This window comes from Anomaloglossus baeobatrachus, chromosome 1 (genome assembly GCF_048569485.1).
Source record: "Anomaloglossus baeobatrachus isolate aAnoBae1 chromosome 1, aAnoBae1.hap1, whole genome shotgun sequence".
In the NCBI taxonomy this organism is placed as follows: Eukaryota; Metazoa; Chordata; class Amphibia; order Anura; family Aromobatidae; genus Anomaloglossus; species Anomaloglossus baeobatrachus.
In genome coordinates, this window is record NC_134353.1 from 275,503,751 (window position 1) to 275,521,045 (window position 17,295).

At 42.6% G+C, this 17,295-nt stretch overlaps 1 protein-coding gene across 1 annotated transcript in view; it reads right to left on the reverse strand.

Annotated features, from left to right (window-relative positions):
* Nucleotides 1-7,143: 7,143 nt before the first annotated feature.
* The window catches only part of TACR3 (tachykinin receptor 3), a 226,170-nt gene continuing 216,018 nt past the window's right edge, over nucleotides 7,144-17,295 (reverse strand). The window contains exons 4-5 of the mRNA XM_075336767.1: nucleotides 11,372-11,568; nucleotides 7,144-8,858 (exon numbers count right to left, since the gene is read on the reverse strand). Coding sequence (XP_075192882.1) covers nucleotides 8,537-8,858; nucleotides 11,372-11,568 — 519 coding nt within the window. The 3' untranslated portion in view covers nucleotides 7,144-8,536. The remainder of the gene's footprint in view (nucleotides 8,859-11,371; nucleotides 11,569-17,295) is intronic.

Sequence of the window (17,295 nt, forward strand, 5' to 3'; positions counted from 1 at the left end):
CGAGCAGTGGGAGAGCGCACCGTCCCCTCCTCCGCCCGCGACACTTCCAGCTTGGGACTGGTGTGGAGGGTAAAGTGGATCAGGATGCGCAGGAGGAGGAGGAGGCTGAGGAGCATGACATTCCGGAGCTGTAGAGTGTGTGTGAAACCCTGACTTAGGTAGGGCCTGCAAAACTTGGTGTGTGAAGGACGTGTTCCGTCCCTCGCTCAGACTGGGTCCCAGCTTGCACAATATTAACCCAGTGTGACGTCAACGAGATGTAGCGGCCTTGCCCACATGCACTTGTCCACGTCTCTGTGGTTAGGTGGACTTTGGCTGAAACAGCGTTGTTCAGGGCACGTGTGATGTTTTGTGACACGTGGTTATGCAATGCGGGGACGGCACACCGGGAGAAATAGTGGCGGCTGTGGACCGAGTAACGTGGGACAGCTGCCACCATCAGGTCGCGGAATGCTTCTGTCTCAACCAGCCTTAAAGGCAACATTTCCAGCGCAAGCAGTCGCGAAATGTTAGCATTTAGAACTGTGGCATGTGGGGTGTTGGCAGTGTATTTGCGCCTGCGTTCAAAGGTTTGCTGAATGGATAACTGAACGTTGCGCTGGGACAAGGACGTGCTTGATGATGGTGTTCTTTCTGCGTAGGCAACTGCAGGTGCAGGAGTGGAGGAGGCTTGTTCGCAGGCAGCATGGACAGGGGATTGGCTCGCATGCACAACCAGCGAAGACGTAGCAGTGACATCAGCAAGCACTGCTCCTCGACTCTGTTGTACTTCCCACAAAGTCGGGTGCTTGGCTGACATGTGCCTGATCATGCTGGTGGTGGTCAGGCTGCTAGTTTTGGTACCCCTGCTGATGCTGGCATGACAGGTGTTGCAAATGGCCTTTTTAGAATCATCTGGAGCCAACTTAAAAAACTGCCAGTGTCAGAGTTCCGGGTTTTCCAGTTTTCTTTTGAAAGAGCTTGCCCTTTGTTAACATGGAGTTTTCTGTTCTGTTGCCCTACTTCCTGTCCATCTGTTTAAAAGCCACCCCTAAAGCTTAGTCCAGTGCCTGAGTATACTGCTTCCTGTGTGCTCCTGCCCTGCTGCTTTTGGTTCCTGATTGTTATTCGGATCCTCTTGGAAAACAACCGACACCGACTCTGGACTTCATCTGGTATCATCTAGCTGTGCCCGGACTCCGTTTGCCATCTTTGGTCGGCACTTCTGCCCGGTTCCTTCCGTTTAATACCACTCTGGACTCACATCACGTACGGACATTTTTGGACTTACCTATTGCCCTTTTGTGTCCCGGCTGCTGCGCATTTAGGGCTTCTGGGGTGATTGCCAGACAGTCCCTGTATAGGGGTTCGCTCTTAGTGGTCTCCCTGGGGGAGTCCGGTGCGCGGTCCCGGGAATTCCCTTTCGCTCCATCCCTGGAAGGTATTTCCTGTATTTATGTTCTACTGTGTTTTTGTTCCGTTTATGTACATATTTGCTGGTTGCATATTATAAACGTCTTGCACCAAGAACTCGTCTCTGGTTGTCATTGCCCTAACGCAATCGAAATCCTCAATACATACAATAGTATTACAGCCAGACTCGGGAAGACCTAACATTTGTACAGGCACCTTGTGTCGTGTTGTTCCGGGGAACAGTTGCCTGACGTCTGCCTGGGGCCACCACTCTGCTTCTTACTGCCTATTGGGATGCTACGCCTCCCTCCCCCTGTGCACTGCTGTCCTCGCTCTGCATATCCTCCTGCCAGGTTGGGTCAGTTACTGGATCATCCACCACATCGTCTTCCTCTTCCGCACCCTGCTCCTCCTCCTGACTTCCTGACAATTTTGTCTCATCATCGTCCACCCCTTGTTGAGACACGTTGCCAACTTCGTGAGAACGTGGCTGCTCAAATATTTGGGCATCTGTACATACAATCTCGTCATGGCCCACTTCAACAGGAGCTGGCGAGAGGCCAGAATTTGTGAATGGAAACGTGAACGAACAGCTCTTCCGAGTGTCCAAGTGTGGGATCAGTAATGTCCGTGGACGTGTACTCGGCCTGGTGGTAGGAAGGAGGATCAGGTTCTGAAATGTGCGGTGCAGTATCACGGCTACTGACACTTGACCGTGTGGAAGACAGAGTGTTTGTGGTGGTGCCAATCTGACTGGAAGCATTATCCGCTATCCAACTAACAACCTGTTGACACTGGTCTTGGTTCAAGAGCGGTGTACTGCTGCGGTCCCCAAGAATTTGGGACAGGACGTGCGAGCGACTAGATGTGGCCCTTTGTTGTGGCGAAATTAGAGCTTGCACACAACCTCGGTCTCTGCCTGCACCACCATCACGTCCACTTCCTTGTTCGTTGACAACGCCCTTGCGCATTTTGCAATGCTGTGCTGATGTGTATTCACTAGACTTGTGCGTTATATCCAAGTTTTTGCAAAACTCACACAAATGCAGCGGAAAGCTGCCACCAACAGGCACACACGTGCGGTTTTTAAATGCAAGCACGGAGGCACTAAGAACCTAACAGGTCTCTATCCAGGGACAACGTGGAGCCTCCCAATTTTTGGCTGCCCTGCCTAAGGGCTATACTACAATAGACCCACTTCCTTACAATGGGCACTTCAGGTTTACAGGCCATCATGCACGTCTCTATCCAGGGACAATGTGGAGCCTCCCAATTTTTGGCTGCCCTGCCTAAGGGCTATACTATAATACACCCACTTCCTTACAATGGGCACTTCAGGTTTACAGGCCCTCATGCACGTCTCTATCCAGGGACAACGTGGAGCCTCCCAATTTTTGGCTGCCCTGCCTAAGGGCTATACTACAATAGACCCACTTCCTTACAATGGGCACTTCAGGTTTACAGGCCCTCATGCACGTCTCTATCCAGGGACAACGTGGAGCCTCCCAATTTTTGGCTGCCCTGCCTAAGGGCTATACTACAATAGACCCACTTCCTTACAATGGGCACTTCAGGTTTACAGGCCATCATGCACGTCTCTATCCAGGGACAATGTGGAGCCTCCCAATTTTTGGCTGCCCTGCCTAAGGGCTATACTATAATACACCCACTTCCTTACAATGGGCACTTCAGGTTTACAGGCCCTCATGCACGTCTCTATCCAGGGACAACGTGGAGCCTCCCAATTTTTGGCTGCCCTGCCTAAGGGCTATACTACAATAGACCCACTTCCTTACAATGGGCACTTCAGGTTTACAGGCCATCATGCACGTCTCTATCCAGGGACAATGTGGAACCTCCCAATTTTTGGCTGCCCTGCCTAAGGGCTATACTATAATACACCCACTTCCTGACAATGGACACTTAATGTTTTGAGGCCCTCATGCACGTCTGTATGCAGGGGCATTGGTGAACCTCACAATTTTGGACTGCCCTGGCAAAGGAAAATACTACAAAGACTCACTTCCTCAAAATGGGCACATTAGACTCAAGAGGCCTTCAAGTACGTCTCTTCTCAGGGACATCGGAGTGCCACACAATGTTTTCACGTAAAATCTTTCATGTATTAATCTCAAAAAGTAACATACACCAGCTCTATCTCACTATTGGGTATGTGCCCTTAACATTTCCGCCATGAAAAATCATTTTGGGGTCATTTTGGAAGGTTTTCTGGTGAGTCCGTAAAAATGGCGTAAAACGCGGACAAAATTGTTCACAGCTGTGACTTTTCAGTGATAAATGCTTCAAGGGGTCTTCCCCATGCTGTTGCCATGTCATTTCAGCACTCTTCTGAGACTTTTGTGCCATTTTTAGGGTTTCTCCATGCTGCCGGGGGGTCATTTCACAAAAATACTCGGGTCTCCCATAGGATAACATTGGGCTCGTTGCTCGGCCCGAGTACACGAGTATCTTGGGAGGCTCGGCCCGAGCTTCGAGCACCCGAGCTTTTTAGTACTCGCTCATCACTAATGGGGATCCATTCTCAAAAATCGTTACTGCAGCAGTAACAAGGTTGTTCCTCGTTCCTGCGGCAGCACACATCGCTCAGTGTGACACCGCAGGAACGAGGAACCTCTCCTTACCTGCCTCCCGGCTGCTATGCGGAAGGAAGAAGGTGGGTGGGATGTTACGTCCCGCTCATCTCCGCCCCTCCGCTTCTATTGGGCGGCCGCTCAGTGACGTCACTGTGACGCCGCACAGACCGCCCCCTTAGAAAGGAGGCGGTTCGCCGGTCACAGCGACGTTGCCGGGCAGGTAAGTATGTGTGACGGTTCTGGGTGATGTTGTGCGGCACGGGCAGCGATTTGCCCGTGTCACACAACAGATGGGGGCAGGTACCCACGCTAGCGATATCGGGACCGATATCGCAGTGTGTAAAGCGGCCTTAAGGCATTGGATACTTGACCAGGATCAATGGTGGTCTCAATGCTAAGCTATATCTGAGTATCTTACAAGGCAAGTTACTTTATACACTCAAGTACTATGGGTATAAAAAGGGCAACATAATGTTCTAGTAGGACAATGACTCAAAACATAAGTCGAAATTGGAGAAGAAATGGTTCTATAGCTATGAACTAGAGGTGCTGGATTGGCCCCCACAGTCCCCAGACCTCAAACCATTGAAACACTCTTTGGTGGAGTTGAAAAAAAAGCTGTGTACATACTCAAGTGAGTCGACCAGTGTGCGCCAACATTGCAACTGTGTAGGAGAGACCTGGGGTCGGATTTCAGTCGAGACATGCTTGAATCAGATTGAAAGCATGCCCAGAAGGATTCAGGCAGTGTTGAATGGTGGTTTTAAAAGGTGTTTTTTCAAAATACTAACAAAATAATACAAATTTAATAGTAGGAGCAAAACAGTAACAATACAGTGACTTCACAGGAATCAACATAAGTAATCAATTGCCGAATAGTTGCAAGTTACATTTATGTATGAGATAGCCAAGATGATTGTATATAAAAATGAAATTAGTCTCATGCTCAAAGCTGTAGTTGATGGTGAGATATGGAGCCTGAATGTCAAACGTTCCAAACAATAATACCCTTTTGTTCATCAGTCTAAGTCATCCTTGTCAAAGGTAAAGGAACAGGGATTGTAGATAAAGAGAGGGCTGTTAGATGTCCATTACCATACAGTATTGGCAATGTTAAAAAGACATTTTATGAGGGATTTATATAAACGTGTTGTAGGGAGATTGCAACAGAACACCAAAAGGAGGTGGCAACAAATTATATACAACAATCTGGGGCAGGTTCCCTTTAATTAGACCAGCCTTTTTGTCATTCTTATTTCAATAAAAGCTATTCATAAAAGTGGATTAACAATTGGCTGAAAACAGATTTTTCATTTCAATATTTAGTAGAGATAAGCTATATTTTATTGAAAAATCCTTAAACTCACATTACCTCTCACCTCTCTGGCCCCTCCAATCATCACACTCACCTGCCTGATCCTCGCTGTATATCATTAACACAGCTGCTCATGCTGAAATCCATTTGCCTCTCAATCTAGGCCTGAATTTATAGCTTTGATGAGGCCTGGGAGGGTGTTTCATATTTATATATAAGGTCAAGACATACATCATGTCATGATGATGTTATAACCTTTCACCACTTGCACAGAAACTTCCATGGCTTCATAAGAGCCGGACGTCCTGGTACAACTTAAGGGATATGAGGTTTTCAGCACAAGCAGTAGTGGTACCAATATACACTGTGTGCAGAATTACTAAGCAAGTTGTATTTTAGAGGATTTTTTAATATTGATCAACAACTATGTTCTCAATCAACCCAAAAGACTCATAAATATCAAACCTTACTATTTTTGGAAGTTGGAGTGTTTTTTTTTTAGATTTGGCTATCTTAGGAGGATATCTGTTTGTGTAGGTAACTATTACTGTGCAGAATTATTGGGCAACTTAATAGAAAACAAATATATTCCCATCTCACTTGTTTATTTTCACCAGTTATACCAATATAACTACACAAAATTTAGAAATAAACATTTCTGACATGCAAAAACAAAATTAGTGACCAATATAGCCACATTTCTTTATGATGACACTCAACAGCCTACCATCCATAGATTCTGTCAGTTGCTTGATCTGTTTACTATCAACATTGTGTGCAGCAGCCACCACAGCCTCCCAGACACTGTTCCGAGGTGTACTGTTTTCCCTCCCTGTAAATCTTACATTTTATGAGGGACCACATGTTCTCTATGGGGTTAAGATCAGTTGAACAAGGGGGCTATGTCATTATTTTTTCATCTTTTAGACCTTTACTGGCCAGCTGTTACGGTTGCTGCGAGCACTGGAGACTATGTCCAGATTTCTTGCTACTGCACATGTGCGAGCGCTGGAGACTAAGTCCAGATTTCTTGCTACTGCACATGTGCGAGCGCTGGAGACTAAGTCCAGATTTCTTGCTACTGCACATGTGCGAGCGCCGGAGACTAAGTCCAATCTTGGAGCCATTGCACATGTGCGGGTGACATCATCGCTGACACGAGGTCACATGTCTCTGACACCTTCTATGCCGATTGGTCGCTGGTCATGTGCTTGTGACGTCTTGCTCGGTGATAGGCCAGCATGACGTCACTCCTGTCGTTCTGGCAGCGGATTGGCTCTGGTGTCCTCCATCTTGGATGAGGCACAGAGTCTATATAAGACCCTGACACACGCCGCATGGTGCTCAGTCCTCTTGGTTCATGCATATGAGTAGACGCTCTGTGCGCGTTCCTCTAGGCATTCCTCTGTCTATGCTAGGTGAGCGCTACCGGCAGGGTAGCGTTCTTATACCTTACAGCTTCGGCTGCTGTCCGTATCCTTACCTCTTAGGGGAGCGGACATAGGCAGGTGCCTGAGGCACATGGTCTGGCTGGGCCTTGTGATTCTACTCGTAGGTGGACGTTGCCGCTAGGGTAACGTTCCTTATACTGCGTCTGGCAGTTGTTCGTATCCTCGCACACTAGGGGAGCGAACAGAGGTAGGAGCTTTGTGCGGCTTACGCTGCTGTTCGTCTCTTTTGCACCACTAGAAGAGCGGACCTAGGCAGGTGCCATATCTAGTGGTTCGTGTCCTCGCACACTAGTGGAGCGAACGCAGGTAGGAGCTTTGTGCGGCTTACGCTGCTGTTCGTCTCTTTTGCACCACTAGAAGAGCGGACCTAGGTAGGTGCCATTTCGCACACATTGCCTTTGTCTCTGTGATTATTAACAGAGATCATTCCACACACCCTCCAAGTAAGGGAGGAATTGCTTTACTTACTTATTATATCCTTCTGTGAGTTAACAGAGGTATTGCACTCTGCCATAGTCTGCAGCAAAGTCTTTGCACGGTGGACCCTGACTGTCTGATACTCCTTTCGGTTATTATCAGACAGCCCCCTGTAACACCAGCCATGCTGTGGAGTAGTTGGATGCATGTGATGGAGCATTGTCCTGCATGAAAATCATGGGTTTTTTTAACGATACCGACTTCTTCCTGTACCACTGCTTGAAGAAATTGTCTTCCAGAAACTGACAGTAGGTCTGGGAGTTGAGCTTCACTCCATCCTCAACCCATAAAGGTCTCACAAGTTCATGTTTGATGATACCAGCCCATACCCGTACTCCACCTCTACCTTCCTGGCATCTGAGTTGGAGTGGAGCTCTCTGCTCTTTACTGATCCAGCCTCTTACCCATCCATCTAGCCCATCAAGAGTCACTCTCATTTCATCAGTCCATAAAACCTTTGAAAAATCAGTCTTAAGATATTTCTTGGCCTAGTCTGGACATTTTATCATATGCTTCTTGTTCAAAGGTCGTTTTTCAGCCTTCCTTACCTTGGCCATATCCCTGAGTATAGCACACCTTGTGCTTTTTGATACTCCAGTAACATTGCAGCTCTGAAATATGGCCAAACTGGTGGCAAATGGCATCTTGGCAGCTTCACGATTGATTTTCCTCAATTCATGGGCAGTTATTCTGCGCCTTTTTTGCCGAACACGCTTCTTGCGAACCTGTTGGCTATTTGCTATGAAACGCTTGATTGTTCGGTGATCACGCTTCAAACGTTTGGCAATTTCAAGACTGCTGCATTCCTCTGCAAGACATCTCACAATTTTGGACTTTTCAGAGCCCGTCAAATCTCTCTTCTGACCCATTTTGCCAAAGGAAAGGAAGTTGCCTAATAATTAAGCACACCTTATATAGGGTGTTTATGTCATTACACCACACCCCTCCTCATTACAGAGATGCACATCACCTGATTTACTTAATTGGTAGTTGGCTCTCAAGTCTATACAGCTTGGAGTAGGACAACATGTATAAAAATTATCATGTGATCAAAATACTTATTTGCCTAATAATTCTGCACACAGTGTAAGGGACCAGAAAGGTAAGTGGTGTGGTGAGTATAAGATGTTTTTTCTTTTTTAAGTCTTACATTTATTATTTGTAGGGGTCTGTAATAACCCATAAGCATAATGATAGAATAACTGCTCAGTGAATTGATTTTCCTGAGAAAATCAAAAAGAACAGGCACATTTGAATTTTGCCTGATCCGCTCAACTCTAGTATTTAGTATTTATCTTGCTTATAATTTATGAATAGCAATCTACTGATGTACAGGGTGAACTAATGAAAATGGAATTTGTTGAAACATCTGTAGAGTTTTTTCGGGAACAACCATTTAAAGTCGATTCACTAGAAGTGACTCTTTTCTTGTGGCTGTGACTAGATCTGGAACTTTCACCATCATTTGGATCAAATACAACGGTCATACTGGATTCCATTCTGGATACTGTGTATAGACTGCTCTGTCTTGTTGGGTGAAACCTTGTGGATTTGAGTTCTAGTTCATCATAACTAGATACTTCAATAAATGGACACCATCGGAATGCTCTTTTGAAGCCAGCACGAAATCTGTATAAAATAAAAGCAAGATACAAAGAGGGAAAGTGAAATGTAGAGATTACATATTTTTATTTTAGATTTTAGGTTGCTTTAATACCGAACATATACATTTTTATCCCAGTATAGCATAAGAACAAGGGGTCTGTGTGTTGCTGCTATAGCATCAACACATAAATGTAACCTTATTACATCTTGGACCTAAAATGGACCTTAATGTATTCCTAAAAATAATATAACTAATATCTATGTTTAAACATTTTAAATTGAACATGCATACACACAAATTATTTTTCAGAATCAGCTACTTCTTCTGCTACTTTACAGTTACTCCATAGTGCCTGCGCATATCAAAATTGAACACTATGCCCATTGAAGGGCAAAAAAGTAAAGGGGGAGAGACGGCAGGCAGAATGTGCAGGAGCGGGATTTTCAACCCGCTCCAATACTAAAGAGAAGAAGAGGAGAAATTGTGGGTAATGAAGTCTGGAGGCCAGCTTATCTTCCAGGCAGCACACGCTACATAGCCCAGAAGATAGAAGATATATAAGAGGCTTTTTCCAAAATGACCCAACAACCAGGAGGCATACAGGTATGGCTAATTTCCCCTCTATGTCACTTATATGCCCATATTAATGACAAAAAAACCCACAAAAGGGTGACAAATTCCTCTTTTAACTCTTAAAATTTTCATACCTTCCAACCATTCCAAGATCCAGCAGGATAGTGCTTAATTTATGTCCTGCTGTCCTAGGCGGTTGGGTGTATGTCCCGACTTCATTTGTTGTTAGAACTGTGAGTTACAGTTGACTACAGTGGTGGATCAGGGATCCATGAGAACCATGTTTAGTTTATGTACAGAAAGAAGGCTCTGCAAGGACCACTGTGACATTCTCATATCATTTCACATGCCAGGCAGCAGAGACCAGCTATGTCAGAAGAACAGGACACATAGGCAAGTGAAATGCTGTGTGGGTGAACAATACTGTTTGGGTTGTCAAAGAGACATCAAACTGAATGTGAAAGAGATTGTGAGGGGATCTGTGGGGGCATATTACTGTCAGAGGTAATGTACTGTGGAAGGCAATGTAATGTTCATATGGTTGTGAGGGCATCACACTATGTGAGTGGTCAGTGGGAGGATAATAGTGTTTGGAGGGCTGTGAAAGAAATATATTGCATGTGGGTGGTTGTGGGAGGCATAATATTGTGTTAGGAACTGTGAGATATCATACTATATGGAGTGCAGTGGGGCATTAAAATGAGTGCATGGGGCACTGTGGGGTATGATTCTGTGTTGTGGATATTGGGGACATCATAATGTGTGGAGAGGTTTACTATAAAGTCATCATTCTGAGAGTGATGTACTGTGGGAGCATTATACTGTGTGAAGAACTGTGGGCCAGCGCATAATACTGTGGGTGGGAAAGCTGTGGGGCATCTTTCTTTGTGGAGTGCTGTGGGGGCATCAGTGGTAGGTGCCATGAGGGCATCATTCCATGTGGGGAATCGTGGAGACCATAAAAAGGGACAAAATACTATATAGGAACCCTATTGGGTTTCACTGGGATAAATACTTAAGTATGGTAATATATTTATTAAGGGATTTTGTAATAAAGGGGGAAGGAGGAAAATAATAAAATATGACATCATGTGTGATCAGCTCTTAATATAAGAATCAAGAAAGAAAAGGGAAAAATGGGTGTAGATTAACCAGAAAAAGACCCAGGAAAAGGGGGAAGGAAAGAAAGAATGGTGAATAGGTTAGGCAAAGGGGGCAGTGGAAGGGGAAAAGGAGTAAAGGAAAAGGAATAGAACAGGGTGAAGGAAAAATAATGGAAAATATGAAGGGAAAGAAAAATATTTTTCTATCGACACATATATTGGTAAAGGTAATGGCTTAACATAAAATATAAATTATGTACACCATGTCATGGGTCCGACTCTGTTATCTTTCAAAGATAAGGTTTGAAACTTGTGCATGTTTCATGAGAGCAAGGCCATTGTGCACTGAGATTCTTTTATCAATATCTTTATCACAGTTTAAAAATAGTATTGCAAATTGTGTTCCGATGACCTTGTGTATGTGAGTCCTCTTTGTACAACTGAATAAATAAGTTTATAATTTATTTTCCAGGTCACATGAAGCAGATTGCAATCAAAATAAGCTCAGACATATCTCTAAAAAAAAAGGTCCAAATTAAAATAGTTATTTCTAAACAACTGTGAAAAGGATACAGTTAATTTCCAGATGGAAGCTATCAGTTAAAATACAAAATAGTGTGCCATGTCTCAGCTTATGATGAGCATGAATCACATGAGACATATTATTTCAGATCATTGGCTCTAAATGCTTCTAACACTAATTATAAGACAGAAATCACAGTCTGGAAATTTGCCAAAGAATTATCCCCTCCCTATGGAGTAGCTTTTGCTGCCTGATTTCATTCTTGAAGGGTAATTGTCATATCAGACTCGCTAATTGATAGATCTAAGCACTAGGTCTTCCCACATTTTCTTCTTACCTTTTATTTAGACAGCAATATATTATTGGGTTGTACATCGTTGAGCTCATTGCCAGCCAAAAAATGGCCAAGTAGATTTGTTGGATATATTTCCACCTTTCCACTTTGATATCGAGTGCAGTTACGATAAAGAATATATGATAGGGAAGCCAACAAATTGCAAAGGTCACCACCACCACAATCATCATTTTTACCACCTGCAAAATTAAACAATATAGCAAACGTTACCAACGTATTCTATCAGAAACTGATAAACATTTTATCATTGTTAACTATATGACAAATATTCACCAATTATTTAGTACATTTTTAGATTATCGTTTTATGCTAGTGATGTACATGAATGATGGCTCACACTTGGGTGCAGATTATGAATAAGTAGTAGTCAAGTAACAAAACTGTCTAGGCAGGCTCCTAAAAACGTGTAGCCGATAATCTCATCTGCCATTTTTTAGAGATATATAACCAATACAAAAAGAAAAAACGCAGAGCAGAGAACCTTAGAAATTTGTAATTATACAGGGTTTTTTTCTAGCTTTTGAACTAATTAGATATACAGTAAAAGATCTAAAACAAGTTACTTATACCTCCGAACTCCTATTTGCTCAAGTGGTCTGTGCAGCTGTCACGCTAAGTACAGGGAAGTAACAAGAAAATGGCAAAAGGGAAGGGAAATACTGTGTTTTACGGAGAGTGAAGATGGTGACCCCTGACCAAACCTACTGCTGGTCCCTGGGATTCCCAACCACCCTAGATTCCGCACCTATGCATCGAGCCAGATATCTGACTCTAGGTATCACAAATGCTGGGGCTTAAATAAGGAACAGATGGGATGAGCTCTTCGTCAGCCCCACTAAACAACTATAGAAGACACAAGAGGGACACACAGCAAGAAAAGCATGAACTACTTATCATCATGACTCTGGTATGAATTCAGCAGAGCTTTCAGCTATGACACCACAGAGGAGTACAAACCACCTGCTTCAACCCCGGCTTGAAGAAACTGAAAATATCACCAGCACAGTCCAAAGGAAGAAAGGCATATTTAAACAGGAATGGAATACTGACAATCAACAGCTGAGTGGAAGTCGAGCTCCTGCTGGGTCCAAAAGGGCGAGAGATAAATCCAGCAGGAAAGCTATCTATACCACTGAATACTGACAGCAGGAACAATGGAAAGTCAGGGAGCATTCAGTGTAGCCAGACGCTCTGACCTTCTATGGCCAAAAAACACATAACTGTGTCAGACGTGACACACCTATCACAGTGACATAAGAGCAATAAAGTTCCATCCACCCAGTCACCTGATTATCAATGATTGGTTGTAGGGTTAGTTGATTGACTGTGGGAAGTGATCCTAATTTGCATGCAAAGAAGTGTATTAATTATTTTAATGAGCTACTGCTAGCTTGCAGTCTACTAACAAAATTAGTAAGGATTTTGCAAATGAGCTAACAGGGTGGTGACTGAAGGTGAGCACTTAACTCTTTTACCAACCAATTGGTTTTTGGGCACCGAGGACTAACAAACTGTTCTACACAAGGGCTTTCTGTTGTGTGCTTCTGACTTACATTTTCCCTATCAAATCAATCAATAGTACTAGTAAAAGTTAATAGAAATGAGCGGACCCGAACTTTAAAGTTCAGTGTTCATACTGAACACAGACTACAAAAAAATGTGTTCGAATTCGGGGTTCGACTGCTTTACGTGCGCAAGCCACTCGCACAAGCATTACTGTGCTCGTTTATGTTCAGTGCTAGGCCCAGTTCAAGCCCCTTGAGCGTTATCAGATGCAGTGTGTAGAACATAACTATATATAAAGTCTGTCTCAACTTGCAGAACCCGAACTTCCACAGGTCCGCTCAACTCTAAAAGTTAAATATAATGAATACAATCCTTTATTTATTTTATTCTGGTTACAACTAATATTGTACAATTTTGCAAGCTTTAAAAAGGAAATTTATTTGTACAATTTGCTGGACTTGAATTGTGAAGTATTGGAATGTACACTCTGTATTGTACACTTTGCTGATGAACAAAAAAGTAATTTTTTTCAACTGCCCCTTTATTTTTTAAGAAATGTGCCTGTCATCTTGAATTTCTAATGACGACCAGCAGTTCTGTATGTGAACATCTGAAAAAACATACAGGCAGCAACTGAGGGTCAGAAAACTTTAATTTTATTAGCAAAGATACATAGATGTACCCTTTAAAGGGGTTTTCTAAGACTATTTTATCAATGACCTATCAGTTGGAGTTTGACACATAGCAACTCCAATGATTAATTGTTTATATATCCAGATGCTGATGTCAAAGTTGGTAATAGTTGACCTGTGGAGCACCAGACTCCACCCAATCTGATATCAATGACCAATTGTATTTAGTCAATTTATTAACTTATATTGTGCTTTTATAGTCCATGGCACATTACAGGCATCATCATCACTGTCTCCATTGGGGCAAACAATCTAAATTTCCTATACCAGTAGCAAACCCACACAAGGATAAGGAGAACATACAAATTATTTACAGACATTGTTTTTGGTGGGGCATGAACCCAGGATCTAAGAGCCTCAAGGGAACAGCACTAACCACAAAGCCATCATGCTGTCCATATATCATAATACCATCAACTCCTTTAAACCACCATTCCAGCATATTTTTTTTTATTTCACCACTGGACTGGTGCTTTAAATCTAAGTCCCCTTGCCCTAGTATTATACTCACTCTATGGCAGCTTCTACTTTTTTCAGCATCACTCCGTGATGTCAGAAGTTTTGTCACAAGCGCTCAGTGCAACTCTATGACAATCAGAATGAGGCAAGAATTAGGCTCTCATAGACTTGTATTGAGTTTTGACCACTGGAGTTGCCGACAGGTCACAAATCATGACTGACTGACCTGACTGCCGCTGGAAGAAGATGAAGACAGCAGCTGGTGAGTATAAGAACAGGGGCAGGGGACTTAGATTTAAAGGAACACTCCATCAGTGAAATAAAAATAAATGAAGAGACCCACATGAAAAACATCATCCATGAAAAAATTCCCAGAATTTCCACAAACACTTTGTACTATCAACGATTTCCCAAATAAAATAGTAAGTTTAAAGAGTTGACCACTTATTGTTTATTTTAAAAAATGTGATGGTGGGCATGTTTTTATGGCACCTGCTAATATATAAGTATAATATGGTCTCCTAGTACTTGCTAGTACAGTCTTCTTCACATACTACATGATACTCCTGTCTACAAAATACAGGCTGATGTAGAAGCATCTTACCAGACATTAGAGCTTTCCCAAGTAAAGTGATTTTATTTTGAGGAGGCTGATAGACAGGTCTGGTCACAAACACCTCAAGTAGCAGATTTTATACAGGAAGGCTGTTAGTATGTGCCACAAAATCATGTCCCCAATAAGTTTAATAAATTAACATTTGGTGGCCACCCCATTTAATACGTCATTGCAGTACAAGTACTATCTAGACCAGCTCTGGAGAGATTACTTTTTATTGCTTTGTTGGAAACTATAGACTTGTCCACCTACACTGTATACTATGCCTATATATAACTGGACAAAAAAGTAATGCAAACCCACCAATATCAGTTTGCTCGGCCAATAGTCTAATGTGTATGTGTCCATTCTGATTGTCCCCTGATTATACTGGAGAAAAAAAATATTTGGCATGTAGAATTACCAATGACTGATTCTTTTATTGTCTAAGCGATAATCCACTGTCAAAGGAGTCTGAGAGCACCTCCTTCATGAACACATGAATGCTGTGCTAAGCTGAACAATCTTGTGAATGGACAAAATACTGTACCTCTTAACTAGTGATAGGCAGACCTGGACTGTAAATGTCAGGATCTGGCGGGTTCACAAGTACCCATGCACCGACCCTGGGCCTGGAGTTCTCAAGGAACTCTGGGTACTTATCCAGATCTGGCAGCACTAGTAATTAAAAAAAAAATAAAAGAAAAATGAAGAAAATAGGGAAAAGCAGGCGCGTTATATTTACCAGTCTCCCAGGGCTGTAACACTAGTTCCAGGCTGCTCACTATCCTTCATACACATGCACTGGGTCCCCCTCCAACTGTCAGTCCCGGCGTCTGTGATTGGTTGCAGTCAGACCATACCCCCACCCTATGTGACGGCATGTCTGACTGCTTGCAATCACACACACTGCATTTTTATATTGGTGAAAAAATAAATAATTAAAAAAAATTGGGCTAGGATGCCCTCATATTATGATACCTAGCACAGATAATAACATTCATGATAGCCATATGCTTTATCGCTGATGTTCCCAGACCTTCTGCCACCACTCAGCTTAGCGTAACAGAACAGCCCGAGAAAATAGTTCTTGACTACCAATGATTCCGCGTCTTCCCAGCCACAGGGAGTAATGATGCTCTCGCATGTAGGCACAGCACTGTATACTCATTTCCTGTCCAACACCATTCTGGCCCATTACCACTCAGCTATAAGTTACTAAGGGACTGCTACTAAGCGTTCGTCTATAGAGCACACCCACAAGGGTTGCATTCAGCTTCTTTACCAGTCTCGGCTTTATTTGCAACTCTCCGTTCTAGGTTACAACCACCCTCCTTGTGTCTGTTCATGTTGCAGTCTCCACAAGTCACCCACAGAGTGTGGCCAAAACACAACTCGACAGACTGTACGTCCATCCTACTCACTAGCCATTCCCTGAGATCACTAATCTCCTCAGCTGTAGCTTTGTCCCCTTAGGCTCTTCCCAACTCTCTACTGGCTATTGCCAAGCAGATTTGACCTTTGACCTACAATACCCTAACACTGCTATTTATTACAGTGCTTTACACGAAACTGTGCGGTTACAGACAGTACACCTTATATTAATGTGCATACATTACAATGTGAATACTGCTAAAACTTTAAATATTATGAAACCTTGTCATATCTTACACTATACATTATACCATACATTACTTTCCTAATACATAAACATAACATTACTTTATATGTTGTTGTTATTAGTGTCTTCAAGGTTGAGAACTCGACCATCATCTTGTAGGTAACCATTTCACTTTCAATAACAAGATTAAATTCATTTTTCAATTGTTTACATCATTTTTGGATATTATAGTATGTTAATGGAAGGCATCCTGTAAGACTCTTGGTACAAGATTGGCCTGGTCCGTCTTCCTGTGAATCTATACAAAAGCTCTGAGGATATTGTTTTCAATTCTACTGTGCGGTCGCATTTTGTTAGTGCTAAAGTGCTAAAGACTAGGGGTTTATTTTTATTTTTTATTTAAATCACTCAATGGTCAATATATCGATATTATATTTAATTAGGATGAGTTCACAAAAGTATTTAAAATATTGTTTTATTTTCATCCATAATAAAAAAGTTGATTTTTTATCTTTTTTTGTTATCCATATGGCATTCTTTTATATACATCTGTAGTGAAAAAAATGTCCAAGTCCAAAAACATTTTCTTTTTTAAATAACAGCAATGTAGCCTTAAAAATTGAATGCTAGATTGTTGAGTTATGTGGGATTTGATTTTTGTTTTTTTGTGGTGCACCCATAGCCTTGAATAGGTGAGATATGATGTTTTGATCACTTGCTTCATCATTTTTTGTGATATTTCAGTGACCACAAAAACCCTTACTTTTGACATTCTTGATTTTTTTTGTTTATGATGTTCACCAGTTGAGGTAATTATTTTAATTAGGGATGTTAAGGATGAGCAGATCCATGGAAGTTTGAGTTCTGCTGGTCCAGCTGAACTTTTTTAAGGTTTGGTTTTGGACCCAGACTTGACCTGAATTTCATTTGAAATCACTGATTAGCAGTTCAGGTCTCCGCTGAAATGAAGCCAGGCATATGCAGAACATTTTAAGGGGAGGGTGGTCAGATATTTTTCTATTTCTTTGGTGCA